Here is a 27,278-nt window from a genome sequence, read left to right on the forward strand (position 1 = left end):
AATGTTGTTTTATAAGTTAGGTGTTTACTGTGTTTTAGATGCAAAATGTGTTTTGCACAACTATTAAATGAAACTTTAGTTGTATTTTTTCTGTCCTAAAAATCTCAGGATGTTTGCTTATTTTTCCTATTCCTGGAGGACACAATGGCCCGTATAGGTACTGTTGCGCATAAAGTGGGACAGGTGGCAACTGTACCAATCCTGAAATCTACGCACACATACTTATTCCTTCATTGGTAGTCTCAGGGTCATTTACATGGCCTGTGTTTGAGGAAGGTTGTCCAGTGTTCATTCAGATAGCCCCTGCTTCTGGATAGCTTTTGTCTTCCGTTTCTGATTTTTCTTCTTATACTAGTATTATTATTACTGTATTGTTGTTGTTTTCCTGTTGTGAAAGTTGTCTGTGCTTGTTTGTTGGTAGATTGGTTAGTGAGGACTTTAACTTTCGTGAAGAGATAGCCTTCCTAGTGGGGATGTTAAAAGACAGGGGTTATCCTATACGTTTTTTGATGAAAATAAGAAATGAAGTTATTAGGAATCGGACATATAGGTTCATTCCCATTTTAAAAATGAATGAGACTATAGGTGCTGTAAATAGTTATAATTCGTATGGAAGTGATGTTATGATTTTACAGTATAACCATGATACTCCATATCTAGTTTCCAAACGTAATGTGTTGTGGGAAGTAACGTTTGATTCGGAGTTGAAAACAAAACTGGGTTCCAAACCAAAAATAGCATATGAAAAAGGAAGGAATATAAAAGAGGTTCTTCAAATGGAAAAATAAAAGAAAAAGGTTTATAATTCCAGGATGTATAAATATGGTGCTTGTAACCTTTGTAAGTTTATAAATGATGGTCCCTTTGGCAGTAGCGAGCTTTAATAGGAACTTACAATGCCCTGGACATTATAATTGTAACACCAGGATGGTCATATATGTGGCAACATGTATGGCATGCCCGGCATTCTATGTGGGGAAAACCACTAAGAGATTAAGAGATAGGATCGCCGAACATAATAGGTACATCAAAAGTAAAAAAAAAAATTGAGTAGTGCACTTTATATGCACAGCACTTTGTGTGAATTTTAGAAGAGTTTTATTTTTTGTTATTGATAAGGTGGTTATAAGTGAGAGGTGGCAATCCTGAATTAGAGGTTGAAGTAAGGGAAATAGAATGGCAAATTGGCTATTAAGGCTGAATGCTGAATGTGAACCCGTTATTAATGACAATATTTCCATTGTTAGTATTTTGAAACAAAGAGCTAAATCTATGACTTCTGTCTTGCATTTTATTAGATCTCACCTTCTATTTTGATATTTTTAAAATTGAAGGGTTACAAATTTGATTTATGCACATTTAAGTTTTATTTAGAGTAGTATTTATGTTTTTATGTTTTGTTTAATATTTTTGTGTTTTTAAATAGTTCTAAAATTTTTATGTGATGTTGATTAAGTATTTAATACATGCTTTTTAATGGATAGTTAATTGGATGGCTTTTACTCTGTGCTTTCTGAATTTAAGCTGTTTTTAACAGCCCTTGATGTTTTTAAAGTTAATTAATTGTATTGATTTAATTGTTTAAGTTAATGAGGTCAGGAAGTTATGTAAAGGAATTTTTTTTTAATATATATACAGGGTATTCTTAGTTTGTTATTGACTATGAAGATGCCCTTGTAGTTGTGGGCGAAAATGCTAAGTCGTATTATTGTGTTTCGTTGTTTTGTTTCTAATAAAAACATTTTGTTCTGTGAAGCTCCGTGGTTTTAGGACGCAGTGGTGCAGCTGTTAGTGTTGTCGCCTCACAGCAGATGGTTCTCCAGTTCGATTCTTGGCTGGACTGTCTTCTGTGTGGAGTCTGCATGTCCTTCCCGTGGTCGAGTGAACTTTAAAAGGCATGCAGGCAGGTGCATGCATGAGTGGGTGTGCCTTCTTTGAAGGTTGGGCACCAGGCTGGCAACTCGACACCATAAAAAAAATCCACTTCCAATCATTAGTGGACTGATGATTTGCTGTGGTGACCCCTAACAGGGAAAAGCCAAAAGACAACAACAAAATACTCCATAGTTGAATTTTTGACCTCTAAAGTTGTTTGTTGGTAATATCAGTACTTTTTTAATGAATGTTTTTTGATTCCCCTGTATTTTGTTGTCTTCATACCACTGTAAGAAAATATGTCTGTTTTAAATTTGTATGTATTGTGATGCTGTTTTAACACCTAAATGTATCTGTAATTGTCTTTCTGTGTGGATCTTCTCTCCCTGGGCCTCTGCTGAAAAAGGGCTTTGGGCCAAGTCAGACACCTCCGGTTAACAAATGTAAAATAAATAAAAATAAATACTTGTTTAGCTGCTTTTATGTTTCTGTGTTAAAAATACTTTAGGGAGAACTGTTGGAATTGTTGCATAACCTTCAAGTAGGATTTGATGTTTTCCTTTTTTGTTTGGGGTGGTAGTGTTATGTGCTCATTATTGTATTGCAGAATTATTTCTTGAATGACTATGACTACAAGACCTTCTTAGTGTTCACTTGAGCACTGTATTAGACCAGTCTATTAATGCTGACTTTTTATGTAGCGACTCAGTTTCAGTTTTATACAGTATTGTGTGCATGGTGTCTGGTTTGTCAAAAGTGAGTGGAGTACATATTATTGTACTTTTATTTATTTATTTATTTTATTATCTTTTTATTTATTTTTATGTGGTGAACAGGTTAGTTGTTCCACTAGGCTAGCAGCTTCTTTTCATGGAAGACCTGGGGTGGTATTTATGCTACTAGGGGGGATGTGGCCAGGGCATCAGGGAGCTTCCTTACTCATTTCTATAGGTGCAGTAGGATCTTTTAAATCCACATAAGCTACCACTAACTCAAGTGGATGGGACCATGGTTTAACATCTTATCTGAAAGACAGCACATTCAGGAGTGCAGCACCTGTCTTTTGCTGCATTGCAGTGGTAGCAATCAATCAGTCTGGAGAAAAAAATAGGACCCACAGCCTTCTGCAGCAATGGTGAGTGGGCTACTTGCACCACTGACACTTTTGTTATGAAAAGGAGTAATTAAGTTGTCTCAAGTTGCTGATCAAGATGTGCACATTTAATGGTGCACAATTTTATTTTAGGCTTATAATTCTTGTATTTTACTGTTGGGCTTTAAGCTTTATGTAATTTGTATTGCATAGGTAATGACGCATTCATCCTGCCATAATCAGTTGAATATGTGGTGACATACTCCAACTCCATTTTTTTGTACCAGTCCTGTTTTATTCATTATAGTTACCTCAGTCCCCCCTGTTTTATTCATTATAGTTATCTCAGTCCCCCCTTGTATCACAGAGTCTTCCAGCCTGTCCTCCTCCTTTATCCCAGACTATCTCTTTTCTAAGGCTGTGGGGAATCTGTGGGCATCCTAGGAGGTCACGCCATTGACTGCTTCCATTGGTCCCTCTTGAGGGCTTTCAAGAATTGATAGTCTGCTAACTGTGGAAGTACTGAAAGATGGCTAATGCTATTCATGTGCTGGGCAGATAAGTTCCCTTTCTGGGGGGGGGGGGTGCTTGCACTTTACTTTTTATGGCAGAAATTAAACTTTTCTGAAACATGATATTTTTAAAAAGCTAGGAAGACGTGTTTTGAATAACTGTTGTGTAACTTTTACTTTTAAGAAGAAGTGCCACTTTTTTTCTTTTGTGGTAAAAGTCATTAAGTTAATTTTAAACTATTTTTCACAGGTAAAAGTTGTGTTATTTTACTTTTAAGGTTGGGCCAAGTGTTTGTTTATAAAAGTGTTTTTTACTGTGTTTTAATGGAACAATTTACTTTTTACAACTTAACTGTTTTACAGATTGCTGCTGCCAGGCTTCCACAGGAATCTGGCACCTTTTTTGGCTTAACCATTGAACAACCTACTGGTTCCTCGGTTCTTTCATCAGCCGTAAATAAGAAGAAAGTTGTTTAGCAACCTTTACCACCACAGCAGGCTGCTAAAGTGCCTCAGCCACAGATGGGTGACTGTGCTGTGTTCAAAACTGGTTCCTCAGACGATTCACCTTTTTCTCTTACTGGTGTAGTCCCTTCAGCTGTTGAAGTGACCTTGGCAGGCAAGGGAGAGCCACTCATGTAGGTTCTGGGAAAAGGGGCAGTGAATGCCACTCTGCCTAACCTGAAAGCTATGGCCATCCCTAGGGAGGTTTTTCCTTTTCAAAGTAGGTCTGTTTCTTCAGAAATTCCTGTCCAGGAGTAACAGAAATTTAGATGTATGCTACTCCTGTTTTGGAAAGGAGTGGTTTATTGGGCTTAGCCTAGGAATTAATTCAGGCTCTTAACCCTTCCAGTATGTCTGTTTCTGATAAAAGAAGAGATTCTTCATTTTCTGAAAAAACTCAAGATTTTGAACCTCAAAATGGTTGTAAAGGGACAGGTTATGTTTCATCTCCCAAGGTGTCCGATTCATAATTTGAGTAGTGTGTTCTTTCATCCAGTCACTTTGAAGGATTCTCTTTTTCTGAAAGTACTTTCAGAGTGAATCAGACATTTTATTAGGAAAATAAAATTTATCAGTCTCTAAGAAAGTATTATGACACATTATAACTGAAATTTATAGAATCAACCCCAGTTCCTCCAGGTCATTCCGCTCCGGAGGATGTTTTTTTTATCACAGCCTGTAATTTGCCTGACAGCATCCTGCTGCCCCCAAGAAAGCAGATTGTGTGAAGTTCCTCAATTTTTTAAGTTTCTAATGTTCCCCAATTTTTTAAGTCTTTAGGGCTAGCCACCTGCGTTTGCCAACCTAGGCTCTAGATGATTGTCACTGTTGAAGTGACAATCCACACCACATGGAAAAATGGGAAAAGAGTTTGTGGATGGATGGATGGATACATTCCTCCCAGATCTGACCTGGCAGCTATTGTTTAGTAAACACAGCTGTTGCTAAACATTTGGTTAATACTAATCCGTCTCCTCTTGACAAGGATAGGAATGCTTTTGATTGATTTGGGAAAATGATTATTCTTTTGCAGCAGTTCTTAGGATTCTCAGCTGAAAAGCTTGTATATTAAAGTTTATGCTTGCCTCTTTTGAGAATATGAGGAACATTGTGGCATCTGATTCCACTTCTGAGGAGAAATATTTTGTGTGTAATTTGGTTGCTTCTATATGAGTATGGTGGTCCATAGTTGCACTTTATGGTACCAGATATCAAAACCTGCTGTGAGAGTACAAAAGATAAGTGGTTATTGTCAACCATTTTCTGCACTTCTGATTAACTAAAACAATATTTGATGCATATCTGTTTAAACTGTGCAGCTGTATTTTAGGCTTAGTGAACTGAAACCTTACCTCTTTTCTGATCTCTGTCTCCTTTTTGTTTTTCCCACCCACCTACCCAACATCTTTGCCTATGCCATACGTGATAATTTAGTAATCTTACATTTATATAATGAAAAACAAACATTGACACCCCATTAGTTGCAAACATTATACATCACAGACACCATTGAAACAACTGTAGTTGCAAACATTATATATCACTTATAATCTATCCAGTTATGGGCAGTAAAGCATTATATGGCTCATTCAAATCCTGCCTGTTAAACCTCATTCCTTCTCTGTATATATTGTTCCCACAATTCCCATTTTTTCTATTTAGTTTGCTTCGTCCCTTTTCTAAAGATCCCAATTCCAGTTGTTTTATCTCTGTTCCAATATTTTCTACTTCTAGTAAAGTTGTTCTAGACTTTGATTTCCATTTTCTAGTAACTGCTTTTTTGGCAGCCACCATAATTAGACTCAGCAAGATTATATTAAAAACTCTACCAGTACTGGCCTTTCATTTAGGACCCCCTATTTCTTTCTCTTTGCTTATACTCTGCCTTCCCTATTAAGGATTGATGTCAATCTCTAGCCTGCAGTCCAAATAAATTATTGGCCTCTTCCCATTCTGTTACCTTTCCCTTTCTAGTTATTGGCTCCCAATACCTTGGTTCCTTTGTCAGTTTTGTCCAATACATTCCAGCCCCTCCTGCGTATTATCTGAATTCCTGACCACAGTCATTCCTGTCAGCAGAATCTCTTTTTTCCATTCTCGTGCTGGTTTAGTTCTTGGAATGTGCCCTGCTGTTTTATGAATATAATACTCTGTATGATTTTTGTTGTTCTCGTTTAGAGTCTGCATCCAAAATCCCAATCTCTCCTTATTTCTTTGAGTTCACCCCTGTTATCATCATCATTCCTTTCCACTTTGAATTATAGTTTTCTGTTTGTGCTATGTATAACAGCCTTAACTGTGTTGCTCTAAAATACCCCCTCAAACTGGGTAATCATAGTCTGCCTTCTTCTATTGGAAGAATCAGCTTATCCCACTTCACCCTTGCTGTGTCCCATTCCCAGATAAAAATTTTCAACTCTTTTTTTTTTTTTTTTTTTTTTTTTTTTTTATTGGTATCCACAACTTCTCCTCTTGTTGATAAATATAACCCTGACCTGTGTGTAAGACTAACGACACTAAAAACATTTTAATTGTTTGTATCTTAGTATCCATATCTATATAGTAAAGCTTCTAGTTTCTCAGGTTTTGTATTATCTTCTGTTTAGTCCCGTCCTACACATCCTTAGCTGCCAGAACAGAGTCATTTCTAATTCATACTCCTAAATACTTCATTTTATTGTCCCCATAAATATGGATATTGTTGGATCAATTTGTGTGTGGGTACATAATTTACCTCGTTTGCCTTAACTTTAACTTTATTCATTTTGCATCCTGAGAAGGTTTGAAACTGTCTAAAAATGTTCCAAAACACTATAATGTCACTTTCTGGTTTTGTCATGTATAAAATAGTATCATCTGCAAATGGAGCCAGCTTTTCCTGACTACTATATGAATTATATCCTTGAATTTATAAGTCCCTCATTATCTTTGCCAGTGGTTCTAAATATAATGCAAACAACAAAGGGGAAGTGGACAACCCTGTCTGGTTCCTCCACTCAAGTAGAAGTTATCAGAGAGGACCCCACCCACTTTAATTTTTACCTCCAATCCCTCATATACTCCTATCAGCCTTATAATTGTATCAAGGAAAACAAATGCTTACATTGCCCTGCTCATGAAGTCCCAGTCTACTCTGTCAAATGCTTTCTCTGCATCAAGACCCACCAATAACAGTGGTATTTTCTTACTTTCTGCTTTCCTCTGGATCATCAATGTTCTGTTAATATTGTCAAATGTTTGCCTCCCTCCACAAAACCACACTGATCCATATCTTTCAATCTTGATATCACTTTTGCCATTTTTTAGCCATTATAGACATAAACACTTTATAATCATGGTTTAGTATTGAGATGGGCCTGTATGAAGCTGGAGCCAATGGATCTTTACCCTCTTTAGTTATTACCGTTGCCACTGTTTTTTTCCAGGATGCTGGTACTTCTCCTCCTCTTAAAATAGTGTTAAACAAAGCCTTCCAGATCTTTCAGTTTTTCCCTCCTAGCTTCCAAACTTTCACAGGAATACCATCTATTCATGGGGACTTTCCTGTAGATTGGTTATACATAGCCATTTTTATGTCATCTCCTGCTATCCTGTTAGTAATTGAGTCTCATCTACCTCTAACTTTGGCATATTTAATTCTTCCATAAACATTTCCTTTTGTACCTTTTCTCGATTTCCATATGTCTCTGCTTTATACAAAACTTTCATAAAATTTTCAAAATATTTCTAATACATCTGCAGGGTCTCCTGTTATCTTCCTTGTTATATGCTCCCTAAGATTGGTGACAGCCCTTTTCACTTTCTGTTGCCTGTATCATTGTGCTAAAAGTTTTTGTGTTATAGAATTATCAAAAAAAAACAGTTGCTTAACAGCAATCTTTCTAAACTTGTACATATTATAGAAGTAATCCATTATTTTCTGTTTAGCATTCTGCAGTTGCTCCTTTTCTTGTTCCGAGAGAATCCCCCTATTTTGCAATACTTTAACATTTGTCAGTCCCTCTAAATAATTCTTGTTACTTCTTAGCCATATCTCACTCTCTTTTATTTCCACCCTAGTTTTAAACTTCACTTTAATTTTATCCCACTCCCTAGCTATATACAGCTATATTTTCAGAAGAAGTTTTTGTTCTCTCTAGTAGCTCCTGAATTAATTCCAAAACCAATTCCTTAAATTCCTCTCTTTTCATCTGATAGGTGGGAAAGCTCCAGTGTCTCATTTGTATTTCATTACCTTGTATTTTTATTTTAGTTATTGTTGGCACATGATCTGAAATAGTTTTGGGGTGCATTTCAAGACCTTCAATTAAATACACATGTTCCTGTGGGATATAAAGTCGGTCTAGCCTAGCCCCGTTTTTGTATCTTGGAGAATAATATGTAAATTCTCTCTGAACTCCTAGTACTGAATTCACATCTTCCATGCCAAACATTTTCATAAAATTCTTCAAAAATCTACCCTCCTTTATTATATTTTCCCTACTAGCCCCCCCAGACACATCTTCACTGTTACAAACCAAATTCCAGTCTCTGCCTGTAAGTTATATTCCTTGCTGAAAGCTGATTATTTCTCCAAGAATTTTCTTAAGCTCAATTATAGCAGTTTTAGGTGGATGCCAGTGTAGACCTCCTCCCTTGCCAGTAGCTCTTTAGTGCTGTATATCTTCCATTATTATCTTTCTTTTTTCCTCTTCTATCACTTTTGGAGTTCCGCTTGCAATTAATATAAGTACTGCTCTTTTCTTTTGCCCCAGATATTCTGATGAATAGCCATCTTGAAACTCTTTCTTTTTCAAATTCATATGTTCAGTTCTTTCCAGGTGTGTAGCATAGCTATTTGCACTGTACATTTTAATATAGTTCACTGCTCTTTCTTTTTTATATTTATCTGTAAGATCATTCAGACTGAAAGACATTACAGAAAGCATCATTTTCTTTATATAGTTATCATTACCCCTTTTATGTATAACTGCTTTTTTGTTAAATGTCTAGTTCCAACGTTTATGTTACATGCAATAACACACAAAACTATGTACATCTTCAAATATTGAAGTTTTTGCTTTCTAATAAGAACAAAAATTCTAAGTTGATAGCCACACAGACAGGCTAGAGTTAACCAAAAAGAAAGGTTAGTCATACTGAGATGCATGACACATCTTGTGCACTTAGTAAGTGCTGTTTGATTTTGTCCATCTTGTAGCTCTTCCAGCTGAGAAAACACTGAATGCTTTTTGTAAACACTTTCTCCAAGTCATTTCTCTTTATCAAATTGTCTTTTAGTGACATGCAAACAGGGCACAAAACTGCTAAGGGTATCTTGTTTACCAGAAAGAAAAGCCTTATAATATTCAGTATTTTTTTTATTTACATGTTTTTTAATACATGTTTTAGCGGGTAAAGCCTAGGGTTTTAACCCAGTCATTTCCCTATGCAGGCATGGGGAAAAAGCTCACTGATTTTTCTTTTGTCATATTCTCATAACCAGACCTTTCCTCTCTTCCCCTACTTCTCATCTCTCCCCCTTTTGTACATTGCAGTGCCTACATTTCTTAAAACCGAACAAAGAAAGAGAAGGGAGAAAAAGAAAAAAAAATACAAAAGCACCTGTTTATATTTGTATCCCCATTGCATAAAAAACTAAGAACTTTACTTTGTCTTATTGGTTTTGTCATATCTTTAAAGCCCTCCCTAATTGCTTTCAGAGAACATTATGTCCTAGCCAATTTCTCTTTTCTTTTTTTTTTCTTATCCCTCAACTAATCCCATTCCACCAATTTCTCTTTATCAGATTGTATCCATGGAGACATGAGAACCAGACAGCCAGTTTCTCTTTTTCATATTTTTTCTGGGAAACATGAAGAGCAGCTGCAGAATTGCTGCTACATATACATACATTTGCTAGAAAAAGTGTCATAATATTCAGTATTCTTTTTCATTTGCTTGCTTTCTCTTAAAACTAATAAATCTTAGGTCCTTAATACATTCATTTTCCCATGTAAAAATGAAAAAGAGCACATTAATTTTAACTTTGTCATGCCTTTTTAACCAGGTTTTTTTTTTTACATTGCATTGCATACATCTCTCAAAACTGTACAATAAGAAAGAGAGAAGAGGGGAGGAGAAGAAGAAAAACACCACCTGTTTACAATCCCATTACTCTTAAAAATAGTTTGCAAAGAAAACCTTACACAACAAGTACAGTACTATTAAGAAAAGGTTGTCTTTAATGACAGTTAGCTTGCTCCCCTCTTTTCCCTTCCCCAAAGCATTTTTCTGAGCATTAATGACATGAGGTAGGGCCTATACTTCAGAGTCCCCCACAAATGCAAGAAATTTTGAAAAAGTCCTATACTTCTAGATTTTCTTGTTCTATCATATCTCACAAATGTAATTATTGCATTGTAATCCCACATTGTTACTGGTTTTATTACTGTTCATTTCCATCACCTAAATCTTGTCTCTGCTTCATTTCCAATGTACACTCGATTTTTCTAGTCAACTCTTGTGCTCCCTTCTTTCTCTCCAACATTTTCCATTGAGTACTGGAAAAGGTTTCACATGTATAAGTCTCTCTGTGTTCTTTCTTACCAGAAGAAGAAGATGAATCTCCTGTTTCACAGCTCACATTTTGTTGGATAGACTTTTGTATTTCCTCCTTAGCATGCACGTCATCAAAAAATGATTTTGTCCCTCCAGGGAAGAATATTTTAAAGACAGCTGGATGCAGCAGTTTGAATCTCACACCCATGTTATGACATTCCCTGAATAGTGGAATGAATCCTCTTCTGCCTGTTGTACAGTGAGTAATCATTCTCCACAAACACTCTAGTGTCGCCCACTTTAAGTACTTTGTCCCTCTGCCACAGTTTTGTCAGAATCAACTCCTTTTGCTTGTAGGATTGCATCTTTATTATTAAAGGTCTAGGCTGCTTTCTTATAGCTAGGTTTAGAGCATACACACAATGTGCCCTTTCAACTAACAACTCCTGCTGTGGAATACCAGTCCAGTTCTTTTTTATGCTTTCATAAAATTAATGCGGTCTGTTCCTTCCAGCTTCTGTGGTATAGGAAGTTACTATGCTATTGGCCCTGAGGCCCTTACAAGCCTACCCAAGAATTTAGCCCATGTTTCAACAAGTCAGCACCCTGTGACACTGTCCAGCAAGGAGCACAAGTGGAATCCCAGGGCTGTATTTTCTGTTCCCCATCTAGTTATCCAGGTTGCGCTTAAAAGGGGTTAATGAGGTACTCTGCTTTACGTGGCGAGGAAGACTATTCCACAAAAGGGGAGTCTGTAGGACACATATATGTCCTGCCAACAAGTCCTGTTGATGTCACAGACCAGGTTGAGGTCACGTGTGTGGGTTACTTGAGTGGAGCTTGACTTGTGGATATGCAACAATCTGATCAGGGCAGGGTCTGAGATTGTTTTGTATGCCAGACAGAGGTCACCTCTGAGGAGTCTGTAGGAGACTGAGTAGATGGACAGGGCTTTTAGCCTATCTGTGTAGGGTTGATGTTTGAGACCCTGGATTCTCTGGCTGAGGAACCTCTTTGGTCTCTCCAGCTGCTGCATGTGCTTTGCGGGGTACATGCTGAAAGGGGCATTGTAGTCAATAATTGGTCTTAAAAGGGAAGAATACAGGGATGTTATGACCACCTTGTCCCTGGATGAGATACCCTTACTAAGAGGTGGGCCGTGTAGAAAGCTTTCCATACATTGGCGGCAATATGGTGATCAAAAGTCAGTTTGCTATCAACCTGGGTGCCCAAGTCCATCACGACTGATTGGGTGCTTAGGACCTTATTATCAATGTGATAATTTGTGGGGACATCACTTTCCCAAAAGGGATGATGATGATGATGCATTTTTTGGCATTCAGTTTGAGGACATGTTTTTGACTCCAGTCATTTGTTTGTGTGAGACCCTCTTGGAGGATGTCCACATCACTAGGAGAATTGATGATAGCATCTAGCTTGCAGTCATCTGCAAACCTGTTCAGCCATAGCCCACTTGATTTGGCCTACACCTCCAAGAAGTATATCCCAAACAGCAGAGGCCCCAAAACTGATCCCTGGGGTACACCACTTGTTAATGGGTCTACTACTTGAGGTGGCTTCCCCTATTTTTACTAGGTGGGGTCTGTTGGTGAGCCAGTTTTCTACCCATCTGGTAACATGTGAATTGATTCCTAGTTGAGAGAGTTTATCTATTATACCTGAGTGAGGAATAGTATCGAAGGTTTTGGCCAGGTCAAGGTAGGTGGTGTGCACTGTCTTCCCCTCGTCTATTTCCTTGGTGACTGTCTTAAAGAAGTCAACCAAATTTAACAGGCATGACCTCCCCTTGCCAAAACCAAACTGTGTGGGATCAAGTGTCTGGAGGTTGCCAATATCCTTTTTAATGAGGTCCATGATAATCCGTTCCATGGCCATGCAGATCAGGCTAGTTAGGCTAATGGGTCTATAATTTCCTGGATCGGTGGATGCTCCACCTTTGTGCAAAGGGATGAAAATAGATGTCCTCCACTTGGTTGGGATGAAGGCGGTACTCAGGCTTTGGTTGAATAGGGTGCTTAATGGTGCTGCAAGTTCCTGCCTGAATTTATGTAGGATGCAGCCTGGGATATTATCGGGTCCCATGGAGGCTGTATTTTTTTGCCTTGGAGAGGGCATTATGACTTGCTCCCTAGAGATAAGGGGAAGGGGCAGGTACTGGGGATGTCCTGTTTTACTGATGGGAGGACAGAGGAGTGACATTTTCACTGAACCTGTCTGCCAGCAGGTTGACTATATCTACAGCGTTTGTGCATATGGTGTCCTTGACCACCACTTCTGAGCAGATCTGGGTGCTTCCCTTGAGATTGCGGACATATGTGAAGAAAGGCTTATGATTGTCTTTAGTAGATGTGGCCAGTTTGGACTCTAAGTTTGCTTTGGAGGATTTCACTAGTTCTCTTATTTGCTTGTTCAGGCTAAGGAGAGACTGCTTCCAGTTAGCCACCTGCTCCGTCTTGGTCCTGGACAGCAATTTTTTTTCTTTTTATTATAGAGTTTATTTATTGTAGATATCCACCAGACAGTTTTACTCTTCTTTGAAGAGGATGATTTTGTCCTGTCTGGTGTTCTCAATTCCATGCAGCTATATAAATGTGCATATAGTACTTTGGTGTAGGTTTGGACATATGTGCCAGTTCCTGTAGAAGGGAAGGGGGCTGTGAAGCTGTTCATACCTTCTCTCAGGAGGTTGTAATCAGCTTTGGAGAAGTTTTTTTGTTTGACCTTAGCTGGGGGGGGGGGGGGTAGGGGGAGATGGTGACTTTGAAAGTGACTGTTTTGTGGTTGGATCTTACCAGGGATGATGATACTGCAGTGGTTACTCATGTTGGTTAATACCAAGTCCCAATATATTTTCACCTCTTGTGGGGGTTTCAACCAACTGGTCCAAGGCATTTGCAATGGCAAAATCAAGAAATCTCTGGGCATTTGTGTTTTGGCATAAATATTTCTTCCAATCTATGGTTGGATAGTTAAAGTCACCCAGTATCAAGGTAAAGGGTTGAATCTTGATAGAGTCGAAGAGGTTCAAATAGGTGGAGTGAGCATCATGAGTCAAAGTTGGAGGCCTGTAGCAAGTTTTGATTTGAATAGGGGTCTTATCAGTTGTTAACTGCACCTGGAGTGTTTCCTGTGCATCATACTGTTTGATCAGCCTAGAGGTGTGTATGTTTTTTATATACATTGCAACTCCACCTGCTGTTGTTTTGCTGCCCATGGTTTGGGGTCTGAATGAATGATAGGATGAGTAACCTGGTGTGGCTGGGGTGCTCTTCGCACCTTTGAACCAGGTTTCTGTGACTGCACAAATGTCAGCTTCTTCCACTGAAAATCTCAGGTTTTCCCTACATGCTCTGTCCTCTAATTCTGTCATTTTTTGAAACATCTCTTCCTGAACAGTCTCATATTCAGCCAGCCTTTTTTCATTTTGACCTCTGATTTTTGCAGCATTAGCATCTCATCTGAATATCTGTTTAAAGCTTCTTCCATTTTTTTTCCAACTTTTTGTTGTTTGTGTTTATGTACTTCATCAGTGTTTTGTTTAGTTTATCCATGTCTGTATGCAGCTGTCTTGTATCTTCCTGTAGGTTATTGGAAGTCATGTCTGAAGGTTGCATTGCTTTTTGCTGAACAGTGGCACAACTTTCCCCAGTCAGTGTTTCTTCCTCACTTTTTGCATCTGATTTTTTCCAGGTCTTCTGCATTTCTTTATTCTTGGCATCCAGGCAGTGGACTTACTTGTCAGTTACTGAAATTAAACCATAAACACAAGTCTACTGGCCTTCACTGTTGAGTTTCTTTTTTCACATTGGGAGAGCTAGAAACAAGCCGTTACTCAGTGTGCAGCCATCTTGGAGGCTGTGATTGTGATCTTATGCACTTTGGATCTCTGGTGTTCCTGCATTTTGTAGCATAGGCTGGATTCAGACTTCCTCACTCTAGACTGTTTTGTGTTACTTGAGAATTAAAACCAGGTCTTCACTGATGTACTGAACGATCTGAGGCATCCATTACTCCCAAATAACTTTAAGTGCCTGTTTTTGCTCTTATATAGCACTTTTAATTGTATTTGCATTCTACTTTCTGTCTGAATTATATGAACATTTTTTTTACCATATTTTACTGTATACTGTACTAGTTCAGCTGTAGCTTAGCCCATTTCCAGGTTTGCTGTTTCTGGGTCTGTTTTGGAACTTCTGAGCATCAAATTCAAGTCATCTTTTTTGGAGAAGGCCCTTCAGCACCCTTGTGAGAAGAGAGTGCTGTCTTGGTCCCATCTAACTGATGGTGACTGGACTAGAGCTCAGAGAGAGTGGTCTTATTGGCTAGTTTTAAGTTAAAAGGGGTTATTTCTTGTTTTATTTAAGCCCTGCATTTGCACTTGTTTGCGTGTAGCACATCAACATGCACTGTCGCATAGCGGTGGTTAACATTGGTGGTTATAGACACAAACATTTTGCTTGTTAAATTTTCCCTTAGCACTTTGCTTGTAGTCCTCCAGAGGTTTTTCGCCGCTCAGCTCTGCTGTTAGGTGGAACAATAAGCCTAGCCTCAGAGGTACCAACACACCTCTCACACACGAGCCATTCCTAAATGTGACCTCTTTTCCTGACCATATAAATTTACTTAACACTTTGGACAGACAATTCCCCACAGTTTCTGCAGCCAGCTTGGTCAACATGGGCATCCTGAGGCAGTGTAGCAACTGCCTCATGTTCACCAACAACCCTCTACTCCTAGTCCACACAAATTCAACATGTGAGAGATACAACTATGTTAAGTACCTTCAGTCCATGTTCTCTCACACACCAGTCAGTACATATGACAATGAGTGAGCTGTCAGTATGCACACCTCACCTCCTTCTCCAGCCAGACCAACATCACACATACCTATGTATGTGGAGGTCCTCACCAGAAACATACCTGAACACCAGAGACCACCCAAACACAAGCATGCTAAACATAATTCTTGCTCTGCAAAACACAATACACATAATAGTTTATGTACCAATGTCTCACCTGTCAAGCCCTTAAGACAAAACACAAAACCAAACATATTAGTCATAGGTGATTCCATCATGAGACCCATAGACGTAACTGTCACCAGACTGGATAAGGAGAAGGTCACAGTCAGCTGTCTGTCAGGTGCCAGGATCCACCATATCATACATGCACTCAAGTCTCTCAAAACCAGGTACTGTTATGCCTTTGTCATAGTCCATGTTGGTATGAATGACTTGAGATTTACCTCTCTGGACTATATGAAGAGAGACATGACTGTGCTCTCAGATTATGTGCCTCCGGGAGGTATGTCCCTAGCCTTGAGCAGCATTTTACCTTCACCAAGGATGATGCCTCATTACAAACAGAAAATGATTGATGTCAATAATTGACTTGGTTTCTGGTGTCTTTCTAAGGGGATACAGTATCTGTCAGCCTGGGATGACATGATCAACAGACCTTGATGCTTTGACAGAGATGGTCTTCATCTGTCACCCCTGGGATTTCGGCTACAGGCTAAGGCTCTTGCCACCCCCCATAGTGCCTTTTTTAGGCATTGTCTCAAGGACAAAATTTCCAACTTAAAAACTCCATCTAAAAACAACCTCAAAGTTATACTGCTAAACGCTAGGAGTTTTAACATGAAACTGCACTCACTGGAAGCAGTCCTCGCCTTGGAAGATGCAGACATTTGTGCAATCATGGAGACCTGGTTCAAGGCTATAGAGAGCACCTCAGTCATACCGGGCTACACCTCATTCCATACGTTCAGATCACAAACTGAAGGTGTGAAAACTAAAGGAGGCAGTAGTGTAGCGATATTCATTAAAGGTAAATACATTTCCAGATTGGTTAAACAGTTTGACTCCCTGGAGATACTTCAGGTACAATTAACTGTTGGTAGAACACCTATTCAAGTCATTGCCAGCTGCAGGACCCCCTCCATGACTCGGGACACCCACTCTGCCTATTTGGATCTACTTGAGTCTATCAAGTTACATCCAAACACCCTGGGTTTGTGCGACTTTAACTACGCATTCATTGACTGGATAAATTAGTTGTGCTTTAACTCACTCAGCCAAAGGTTCCTCGACTTCGTTAACTCCAATGCCCTGGACCACCTAGCTGACACCCCCACAAGGGGTACCAACATCCTGGAGCTGGTGCTTGCCAATATGGAAGATCCCTGTAACACCCCCACTGTGAGGTCTTCCCTAGTGAGATCTGACCACAAATCAGTGTCATTCGAAGTAACTGTCACCCCCCCCCAGAAGCAACTAAACTACAAAACTTCCCCAAAGCAGATAACTTTTTATGGAATGGTATAAATAGCTTTACTGTACCTCCCCCCCCTCAGATGGAACTGGCCACTGCTACACCAATGCTTTATACAAACAGCTGTGTAATTGCATTGATGCTGCTTTACCTGATAGGACAAAAATAGCAAACCTGCTGGTGGACAACTACCATTAACAAGCTTTACAGTAAGAGGAAGAAATTGCTATCTAAGAGCAAGAGGGAGAGAGCCCTAAACTGGAAACACTCCCTCCTTGGCTTAAACAAGCAAGCAAGACTTCTTGTGAAGTCCTCCAAAGCAAACTACAAATCCAAATTAGCTTCTTCAATTAAGGACAACCGTAAGGCACTCTTTAGTTATATCCATAACCTAAAAGGAAAGGCCCAGATTTGTGCCAAACTGGTAGTTAATGATACCACATATAGTGAGCCTGTAGATGTAGCCGACAGGTTCCGTGAAAACTTCACTCCTCTGTCCCCATCACATGTACCCCATGACATCCCTACCACCTGTCCTCTAACTTGTATCTCTAAAGAGCAGATCATAAAACACCCTCTCTAAGCCAAAAACACAGCTTCTATGGGACCTGATAACATCCCAGGTTGCGTCCTACATGGGTTCAGCAAGAATTAGCAACACCACTAGGTACTCTTTTCACTCATAGTCTAAACACTGGCTTTGTCCCAGCTGAATGGAAAATGGCCACCGTTATCCCCTTGTATAAGGGTGGTGCTTCCACTGTCCTGTGGAACTATAGACCTATTAGGCTGACTATCCTTATCTGCAAGGCCATGGAGCAAATCATCACGGACCTTATCAACAAAGATGCAGGTAATCTCCAAACACTTGACCCTACTCAGTTTGGATTTGTAAAAGGGAGATCATGCCTGTTAAACCTGGTGGACTACTTTGAGACAGTCACCAAGGCCCTGGATGAGGGGAAATCTGTGCATATAGCCTACTTAGACTTAGCCAAGGCTTTTGACACTATCCCCAACTCGGGTATCATTGACAATCTCACCCAGCTATGTGTCAACCCTTATATTGTTAGATGGGTCACTAACTGGCTCACTGATAGAACCCATATGGTCAAAATAGGGGAGTCCACCTCCAACAGCAGACCTGTAACCAGAGATGTTCCACAGGGATCAGTCCTGGGACCTCTGCTGTTTGGAATCTGTTTCTCCGAAGTACAAGCTAAAACTAAAGGTCTGTGACTGGCAAAGTTTGCTGATGACTGCAAACTGGGAGTGGTCATAGAATCTTCAAACGATGTCAACATCGTACAAGACGGTCTTACACAAACACATGATTGGTGCCAAAGACATGGCCTTAAACTCAATGCAAAAACAGTATTATCATCCCTTTTGATAAGTGCGATATTCCTGCTAACTACCACGTCAATAACAACACCTTAAGTACACACTCATGGTGAGAGACCTGGGCACCCAGGTTAAGAGCGACCTTACCATTGATCACCATGTCTCCACAGTGGTAAGAAGGGCATTCTGTATTGCTTATTTCATAAATAAGGGCATTGCATTCAGGAAAAAAAGTTATAGACTCTCTGTACTCTTCCCTCATCAGACCAATAATTGAGTACAATGCCCCTTTTGGTATGTATCTTGCCAAACACCTGCAGTAATTAGAGAGACCACAAAGGTTCCTTACAAGGAAAATTCAAGGTCTTCAGCATCTGTCCTATGTGGATTGTCTGAAATCACTGTCACTTAAATAATTAAGACTTTATTCCATTTTATACATACTACTCAGAGGTGATCTATGCCTTGCATATAAGGCAGTCTTTGACCCTGCTTTATTGGAAATGCTGCATATCTGTAAGTCAAATGGTACATGGGTTACTCACTGTAAAGACCTTAACCTGGTATGTGACATTAATAGACCCTGCTGGAGGGAGATATTTATCTCCCAGAGGTTATCATATCTTTGGAATGGACTCCCACTTCATGTTAAACAGAGCACCTTATTGGCCCTCTTCAAACACAATCTGGATGACTGGATGGATAACTGTAAATTCACCCTGGGGGTTCCACCTGTGTCCCTGTTGGACAGGAGCAATTGGTGGTGATCGTGGAAATAAGCGTAGTACTTGGTTAGACTTATAGGGGCTCTAGGGCCATTAGCCTAGTAACTTTCTGTGACCCTATGATCCTCATTCACCATATATGATAAATTCATTTGCATGTCACCACAGCTTTGCACTACAGATGGACGCTAAAGTCTGTTAACATGTTTAGTGGCAGCTGTGGACTAGGGATCGTGTGGCTCCAAACTCTAGCACAGTGAGAGTGAGTGAATGTATCTAGTAAAGTGCTATTGTGTTGTTTTTGTTTGCTTTTTTTACTGCCTCATACTTCATAGAATCGTAGGAGATTGCTGGTCTGTCAACCAGGAGGTCATTTCAAGCCTAGCCATTTCATCTGAGTGCAATACCACAGATACTCTAGTCAATACCCAGAACTGTGTTTAGTAATGACTGCCGATATCCAAGAGGGTTGTGGGCAATATCCCCAGTATGAATTTATGGTGCCCCATCTACTCATCCAGGTTTTTTTGAACAGTGTCATAGAGGTGCTCTGCTTCATATGAATAGGAAGCCTATTCCAAAGATGCGGCAGTCACTGGGAGATAAATCTGTCCCTCTAGCACGTCCTATTCAAGTCACAGGCCATATTTAGGCCCCTGGAATGGGTAGCTGTATTTCTGTTTAATTTAAAATTTACAGGTATGCAGCAGATTCATTAGGATTGGGTCGGAGATTGCTTGGTAAGCCAGGCATAAGTCTTCACTAAAAAGTCTATACGATACTGAGTATAGTGACAGGGACTTTAGTCAGTCTTTGTAAGGCACATGCTGGAGCCCGTTGATCTTCTTTGTTAGAAACCTCTGAGGTCTCTCCAATTGCTGCAGATGCTTTGTGGGGTACATGCCAAAAATGGCATTATACTTGATTATAGACCTGATTAGTGATGAGTATAGGGGGGGTTATAACCTCCTTTGCTGTAGACGCAATACCTTTGCTAATCAAGTGTGCTACATAGAAGGCCTTTCTTACTACAGTAGACACGTTGGTCAAAGTTAAGGTCGCAGTCTGCTTGTGATCCCAGAACCTTTATCACTTCATAGGTACATCGGGTATTGTTGTTAATTTGATAGTGTGAAGGGACATTGTTTTTACTGAAGGGAATGATGATGTATTTCTTTGCATTTAGTTTGAGACCATGACTAAGCCATCAGTCGTCAGTTGGTATAAGATCCTCTTGAAGTATAGTGACATAATTTGGGCATTCAGTAATTGCACCTAGTTTGCAGTCATCTGCAAACTTGGTCAGCCACAGCCCCGTAGTTTTGGCTTGAACTTCTGAGAGGTATATACCAAACAGTAGGGGCCCAGCACTGACCCCTGTGGCACCCTGCTAGTGGCAGATCTGCTGGTTTGATGTGGAGTCACCCACTTTGGTAGTGTGTGATCAGTTTGTGAGCCAGTTGGCAATCCATCTTACAACAAATGGGTTTATATTCAGTTTGGTATAAGATCCTCTTGAAGTATAGTGACATAATTTGGGCATTCAGTAATTGCACCTAGTTTGCAGTCATCTGCAAACTTGGTCAGCCACAGCCCCGTAGTTTTGGCTTGAACTTCTGAGAGGTATATACCAAACAGTAGGGGCCCAGCACTGACCCCTGTGGCACCCTGCTGGTGGCAGATCTGCTGGTTTGATGTGGAGTCACCCACTTTGGTAGTGTGTGATCAGTTTGTGAGCCAGTTGGCAATCCATCTTACAACAAATGGGTTTACATTCAGTTTGCTAAGTTTATCAGGAATGATCGAGTATGGGATTGTGATGAAGGCCTTGGCCATGTCAAGGTATGCCATGTGCACAGATTTACCCTTGTCATTGCCCCTGGTCATATTTTTGAAGAAATCTACCAGGTTTAACAGGCATAATCTGCCCATGACGAAGCCAAATTGGGTCATATCCAGCATTTGGAGGTTGCCTATGTCTTTATTTATGAGGTCCATAATGATACGTTCCATGGCCTTGCAGATGAGGCTGGTCAGACTTATGGGTCTGTAATTCCCTGGGCCTGTTGCTAAGCCACCTTTGTGGAGGGAAATAACTGCTGCTGTTCTCCATTCTTCAGGAACATAGCTTGTGGTTAGGCTGTGACAGAAGAGGGTACTTAATGGTGATGCTAATTCATGTTTTAGTTTGATTAGAAGACAGCCTGGGGTGCTGTTTGGTCCAGTAGAGACCGTGTTTGTTTTTTTTTTTGTTTTTTTTACCTTAGACAAGGCTTTAATGACCTGCTTTTCCATATGTGTTGGGTGGGTGGGGAGTTGGGGGCAAGGTTTGTGACAAGTGTCGAGGGATAAGAGAGTGAAATTTTCACCAAATCTGTCCGCCAGCAGGTTTGTTAGCTCTGCAGGATCAGTGTGTGTAATACTGTTAGTCACTAGTTCGGCACATACTTGGGTCCTATTTTTAGGCTGCGTATGTAGCTGTAAAAGGCCTTATAGTTATCCTTGGCTGTGATTGTTAAGTTTTTCTCAAAGTTACCCTTATAGAATTTGACATGTTGTCTTATTTGCCTGTTCAGGCAGAGGAGGGTGCTTTTCCATTGTTGGGGCCTCACCTTAGTTTTCCTAGACAGCAACTTTTTGCGTTTGTTGTAAAATTTTTTGATTCTGGATGTCGACCAAGATGGCTTGTTTTCACTTGGGGCTCTGGCGTTGTTTTTCTCTGGAACAGCCAAGTGTATACCGTTACACAAGTGATTGTACAAAGTGTAAACTTTGGTGTAGTTACAAATTCCAGCTCAGGGTGGGGCCTGGAATGCATTTCTACCTTCTCCTAGGAGGGTATAGTTTGCCTTGGTGAAGTTTTTTTAGTCTGACTTTACCCTTTTGAGTTCTGCTGTTGGTGCCAATTCGCAGGAGACTGATTTGCGGTCTGATTTAACTAATGAGGGTCTGACAGTTGCAGTGGTACATCTGTTTGTCATGTTAGTGAGGGCCAATATGTTTGCTCCTCTTGTTGCGGTTTGAGCAGTTTGTTCCAGGACATTTGCATTAATAAAGTCGAGGAGCTTTTGTGCTAGTGAATTAGGGCTAGAGTAGGTTTCCCAGTTGATGGTGGGATAATTGAAATCCCCCATGACCAGAGTGTTTGGCAATATTTGGATCAATTCTTTGATCAAGTAGGCCTTGTGCGCATCATGATCCATGGAGGGTCTATAACTAGCTATGACTTGAATGGGGGTCTTACCCACAGTAATCTGAACTTGGACTAACTCCATGGATTTGTCCTGTGTAACTGGTTGGAAGGTGAATTTATCTCTAATATAGATAGAAACATTGCCTCATTTGGTTCTCACACGTTCGTTTTGTAGTCTGAAGGTGTGGAAGGCATTGTAGCCTTACAATACCAGGGTACTCTCAGAGGCCTTGAACCAGGTTTCTATGACTGCACAGACATCTACATCCTCCAGTGATGACTTTCTCATTTTATTGGCTAAATTTATTTAATAACTATTTCAGTTGTGTAGGTGGCCAGCAAAAAGTTGTATTGTTCGGTGTCTAAACATTTGTTGTTTTGCTATGTCTTGGTAATTGTATTGTGTTTTATGTTTCATTGCTTTTAGTGACACTTCCTTGAATATGTGTCCAAAGTTTAGTAAATTGTATTAGATCCCTGTTGCATTCGGTAGGTAGGATAGTCATTCATATATTGGTTTCCTCTTGTGTATAGCGATGTTTTATAAATTAAATACAACGAAGGTAATTTGAAACAAAATGTCATAAGATGTGAAGGGTTGTTCATTTTATATCTCAAGGTTTAGTAAAATACATTTTCCCTTGAGCAGTGTTTTTGCATTAAACTAAATTATTTTAAGTGATTTGTCCAAATAATGTAGGCTTGTCAATGCACTGCTTGTTTTTAGAGGTTCATTTGCACAAAGCAATGGAAGAGAGAGCTGCATTAATGGTCTTCACGTTTTCTGGGTGTATTTCAATTTGCTGGTCTGCATGTTTTAGACAGTCAGTTGCAGAATGTGTTGGAAGATAGTGCAGAAACAGTTATGGCATACAGTTATCTGCATAGCATTAGTTTAATGTGAAAAGTACTGCAAAGAAGCGCAGTACTTCTATTAGTTTGCATTTTAAGCCTTTGTGTTTTGTTTGTCTTTTCTTTGTATGCAATTAGTTTGCACGAACTAGCAAAGAATGCCACCCCATAGTGGGAGGTGGCACAGTATTAATTGTAGCACATCTTTTGCAATACCTTTCAAGTTGCCATATTGTTTTTTCAGTTAGGCATTGCCTTAATTATAACATGCCTTTGTTGGATTTACCTTTTTTGTTTCATTTGTTTTGTTTTCTACGTTTCTTTGTTTCCTTTCTTTTCTGCTTTTTGTTGGTTTTCTTTTTGTAACGTATTTTTAGCTGTTGCACTACATCATGTTTAATTATAATAAAAAGTAATTACAGACCTTGTCTGACTCTGTCCTTTTTTATATTTTCAAATCAGCCACAGTGTTATTGAGTATGAGTATAAATTAAAATATCCTCAGGGTATTCTCTGTCTTTGCTTCATAATAAAATGCTAATAATTTAGTACTAGGACTGTTAAGTTGACTGAGTGTGTTCGCTAGTTTGGGTGCTATGACATCTTTTAATTTTAATCATACAATAAAAAAATAATTGTGCATCTTGTCTGACACTATTCTTTTACACTTTTTATGTAACCAATGGAAATCAAAATACCCCATAACTTTCTCTGTCTTTGCATAGTTGTAAAATCTGTGCAAGCATCTGTATGCATTGCAGCAGTTTGCCTAGTTGTGATCATTTTAATTTTCAGTGCTATCAGTCTTGAATCTTTTATGAGGATAGAATTCATATATACTGTCTCACACATACACACAAGCCTGTTGCAAACAGTTTCTTTATTGTGTGAAAGTACAATACATCTGATTTTCTGCAGGATCCAAACCATTTTAATCCATAAAATATTCTGTGTCTCAAACTATGGAGCAGAAACATTTCTGAATGATGGCTGGTGTCGACAAGTTCCAGTTTGCCATTGACCGTGGAGGCACTTTCACCGATGTCTTTGCTCGCTGTCCAGGAGGGAAAGTAAGGGTTATGAAGCTGCTTTCTGAAGATCCAGCAAACTATACTGACGCCCCCACAGAAGGAATAAGAAAGATTCTTCAAGAGGTAAGTGAAGATGGGCCAGTCAAGGGATGATTTTGTGCAATTTTTGTCCATGAATGTAAACAAGCCTAATTTATAGGTTTTGAATATTGATTGTTTTTTGAAATAAAACTAATTTTCTTGGACATGGTATACTGAAGTTCTAAAAAAAAAGTTCAAACCAAAAGAAATGTTAACTGATTGAATTATTTATGTATCTCTGTACTTCAGAATGTAAGCAGGCTATAAGTAACATTGTTGTTCTGAAGAAACCAAGTTTGCAGATTTAAATGCATTATGCGCAGGAATTTGATATGAAAACTTTTGGACTGTAGCTCAGATAGTTATAGCCATAGACTACTAATGAACAAGATCTTGTAAGGTTTCTTTTGAATCAGTCTGTCTCCACTACCATTCTGTTTACATGAGCCACCTTGAGACCTTGGTTAGGCTTTCCTTTGTCCATTTAGTCCTAGTCCCGTGGAATCAACTACTTTACCTGATGGGAACAACCAGCGTCTTTTCACTTGATAATCCTTGAGGACCCACTGGGTGACAGAGGACCAGGACCCATATAGTGTAGGGCACAAAAGATCAGTAGGAGGTTTCTAACACTGTGCTGGCAGTAACTGGCAACCACTGCTGGTCTTGTAACACAGGAGGAATATGAGTGGAGCAGGGAATTCCAGCCTAACGCCTTGCAGCAGAGTTCTGCATGCATTGCAGCTATATAAGGTTACTGTCCGCAAGGCCAGGATAAAGCATGTTACAGTAGTCCAGGTTAGAAGACATCACTGAATGAATCACTGTCACAAACCCAGGCTAAAGTATGTTACAGTAGTCCAGGTTAGAAGACATCACTGCATGAATCACTGTCACAAAGTCACAAGCCCAGGCTAAAGCATATTACAGTAGTCCAGGTCAGAAGTCGTTACTGCATGAACCACTGTTACAAGGTATGACAAAGGAATAAAGGACTTGATCTCGGTGTGATGTATTTCAAATGAAAATAAGGTGCCTTAGTGATGGCTGAGATGTAGTCTGCTATCAAGTGTCGCTTTCAGGTTTTGTATAGAAGAAGAAAATCCCAAATGATTCCCACTGTAACAAAGACAGAATGAACTGTACTTGTGAAGGACAGACAGTGGCATGTGGGAGCATTGGTTACCTCTTTGCAGAGTTGAGTTTAAGTCCACTCTAAACCATCCAGTTAAAGATGATATCCAAATAATCTTCCCAGGTAACAAAATCTTTCACAGGACCCTGAGATAAAGAGAGAAAAAGAGAGGAATAGTTGCATTTTGTTAACATAGACACTAATAACTAATACCTGTTCCATTTCAGACCTCCAGCAATGGTAGCATGTTTGTATAGAACAGGCATGCGAAGGTGAAACTATGAGGAACTCCACAAATCAGTAGGTAGCTGCAGGAGTACTTAAGCTTACTTAAATAAGTAAATATAATGAATCAAATAGAAAAGATTCCCACCAGTGCTTCAGAAGAAGCAAATGGCATACTGCCCTGATTCATCCTCCTACTTAGAGCACATTTTCTTCCACTCTACCACCTGTACAGTCTGTGCATCACCAAAAACAGTATCCAAAGAATGTTAGCTAGCAGTTACTGGTTTGGGTGAGTTTTAAAATAAATGTAATGTTCCAATTTCTTTTGACCTGTTGTTTTTTTCTACCTGCTCCGTAGAATATTTGAAAAGCTAATCTGTAGTAATCCATTTGAATATATCCAAACATATCAAACAAATCCTTTCTCCATCTCATCATGTTTTTTGTCGGGCAGAATATTAGCAACTGTATTTACCCTTATAAAAATATCCTTCAAAATGTTAACAAGTGACTCTTTATGGGAGTTTTTTATTGATCTGACTAAGGTCATTAGTTTGATAGACAACTCCTTTCTTCTCTGCTCCCAGTTTAGAGCAGGGATTGGCTCTTAAACCCTAATTTGCTTTTAAGACTACCTTAGCAACAGGCACTTTTACAGTGGAAATAGGCTCATTTATATAATCTTGCTTCCTTTCAAATGGAGTCTTATAAGGATCTGTTCTTTTTCCTGTATTTTTTTCTCTTTCTGCAGTAAACTGCCTACTGATCTTCCTAATACTATTTTTATATGAAGATGTTATGGTAATATATAGGAAATTCATCTCACTTTACTATAAAGAATGACCTTGAACAAAACCTTACTCAGCTGCCTTCAATGTAATGGTAACTTATAAAACAAATTCTTCTAACTCTGCTATCTAGAACAAGCCCTCACTATCATGTGTCAGTGTGCAGCTGAACACGAACAGTTTTTAAATGCCAAAAAAAATGAAATCTATGATTTTTGGTACAAAGAAGTAAAACTTGGCAGATTTATTATTTTAAGTCTGAAAACTTTGAAAGCTCAACTCACTTCAGATGCGTATAGTTTGGCTTGATCATAATGCTGACTTTCAAAGCCATATTTCTTTATATTTTTTAACACTTTTATTGAAATATCATTTGTGACATAGGCAAACTTACATTTATATAAAACAATCCAACCATATTAACAAGTTTATATTTACAAGCATTATACATAACATATAGTTACATATCATATAATCTAAACAGTGTTATATAAATTAAGTGAATCGTTCTCTTAAACCTCATTACTTCTGCAAACCATTTTCTGCATAAATTGTTCCAAAAAATTTCATTTTTTTAAATAAGAAACCTCTTTATTAAATTATCACTTATGATACAATCATACATTTATGTAAATCACAACAAACCATATTGACATATTTTTTTTATCTGTAAACATTGTACATCACTTGTAATCTATCCAGCCATTGTTGGCTAAGCTTTACATAGCTCATTCAAATCTCGCTGTTTAGCTTTGGGAATTAAATGTCTTATAGCTGCTATGCAATGCTATGGTTGTTTGAATAGAGTTAGAATACTCTGATATCACCTAGCCTTCTGTCTGTCTATCCCTCTTTATAGGTCTCAAGCTCATTAAATGTTTTCACCCCTGCAAGAGTCCCGACTGTGAATTCAAGCACCTTTGGGTTACTGCAACTTCAGCTAAACTGTGGGTCACCTCCTGCCCATATTTCAGTTTAATGTATGTGTCTTATGTAACAGTTCTTACCTGTAATTCTGTTAACTATAATCAGCTGCTGCACATCACCGGGATGCTCTGGTATCCCCCATGCCTCCCCATACTG

General features: G+C 39.1%; 1 protein-coding gene across 1 annotated transcript in view; it reads left to right on the forward strand.

Annotated features, from left to right (window-relative positions):
- The window catches only part of OPLAH (5-oxoprolinase, ATP-hydrolysing), a 1,902,532-nt gene that overhangs the window by 199,469 nt on the left and 1,675,785 nt on the right, over positions 1 to 27,278 (forward strand). The window contains exon 2 of the mRNA XM_044067415.1: positions 23,899 to 24,086. Within this exon, the coding sequence (XP_043923350.1) occupies positions 23,916 to 24,086 (171 nt within the window). The 5' untranslated portion in view covers positions 23,899 to 23,915. The remainder of the gene's footprint in view (positions 1 to 23,898; positions 24,087 to 27,278) is intronic.

The sequence above is a fragment of the Protopterus annectens genome, chromosome 3.part1 (assembly GCF_019279795.1).
Source record: "Protopterus annectens isolate FY-2018-M chromosome 3.part1, PAN1.0, whole genome shotgun sequence".
NCBI lineage: Eukaryota > Metazoa > Chordata > Ceratodontiformes > Protopteridae > Protopterus > Protopterus annectens.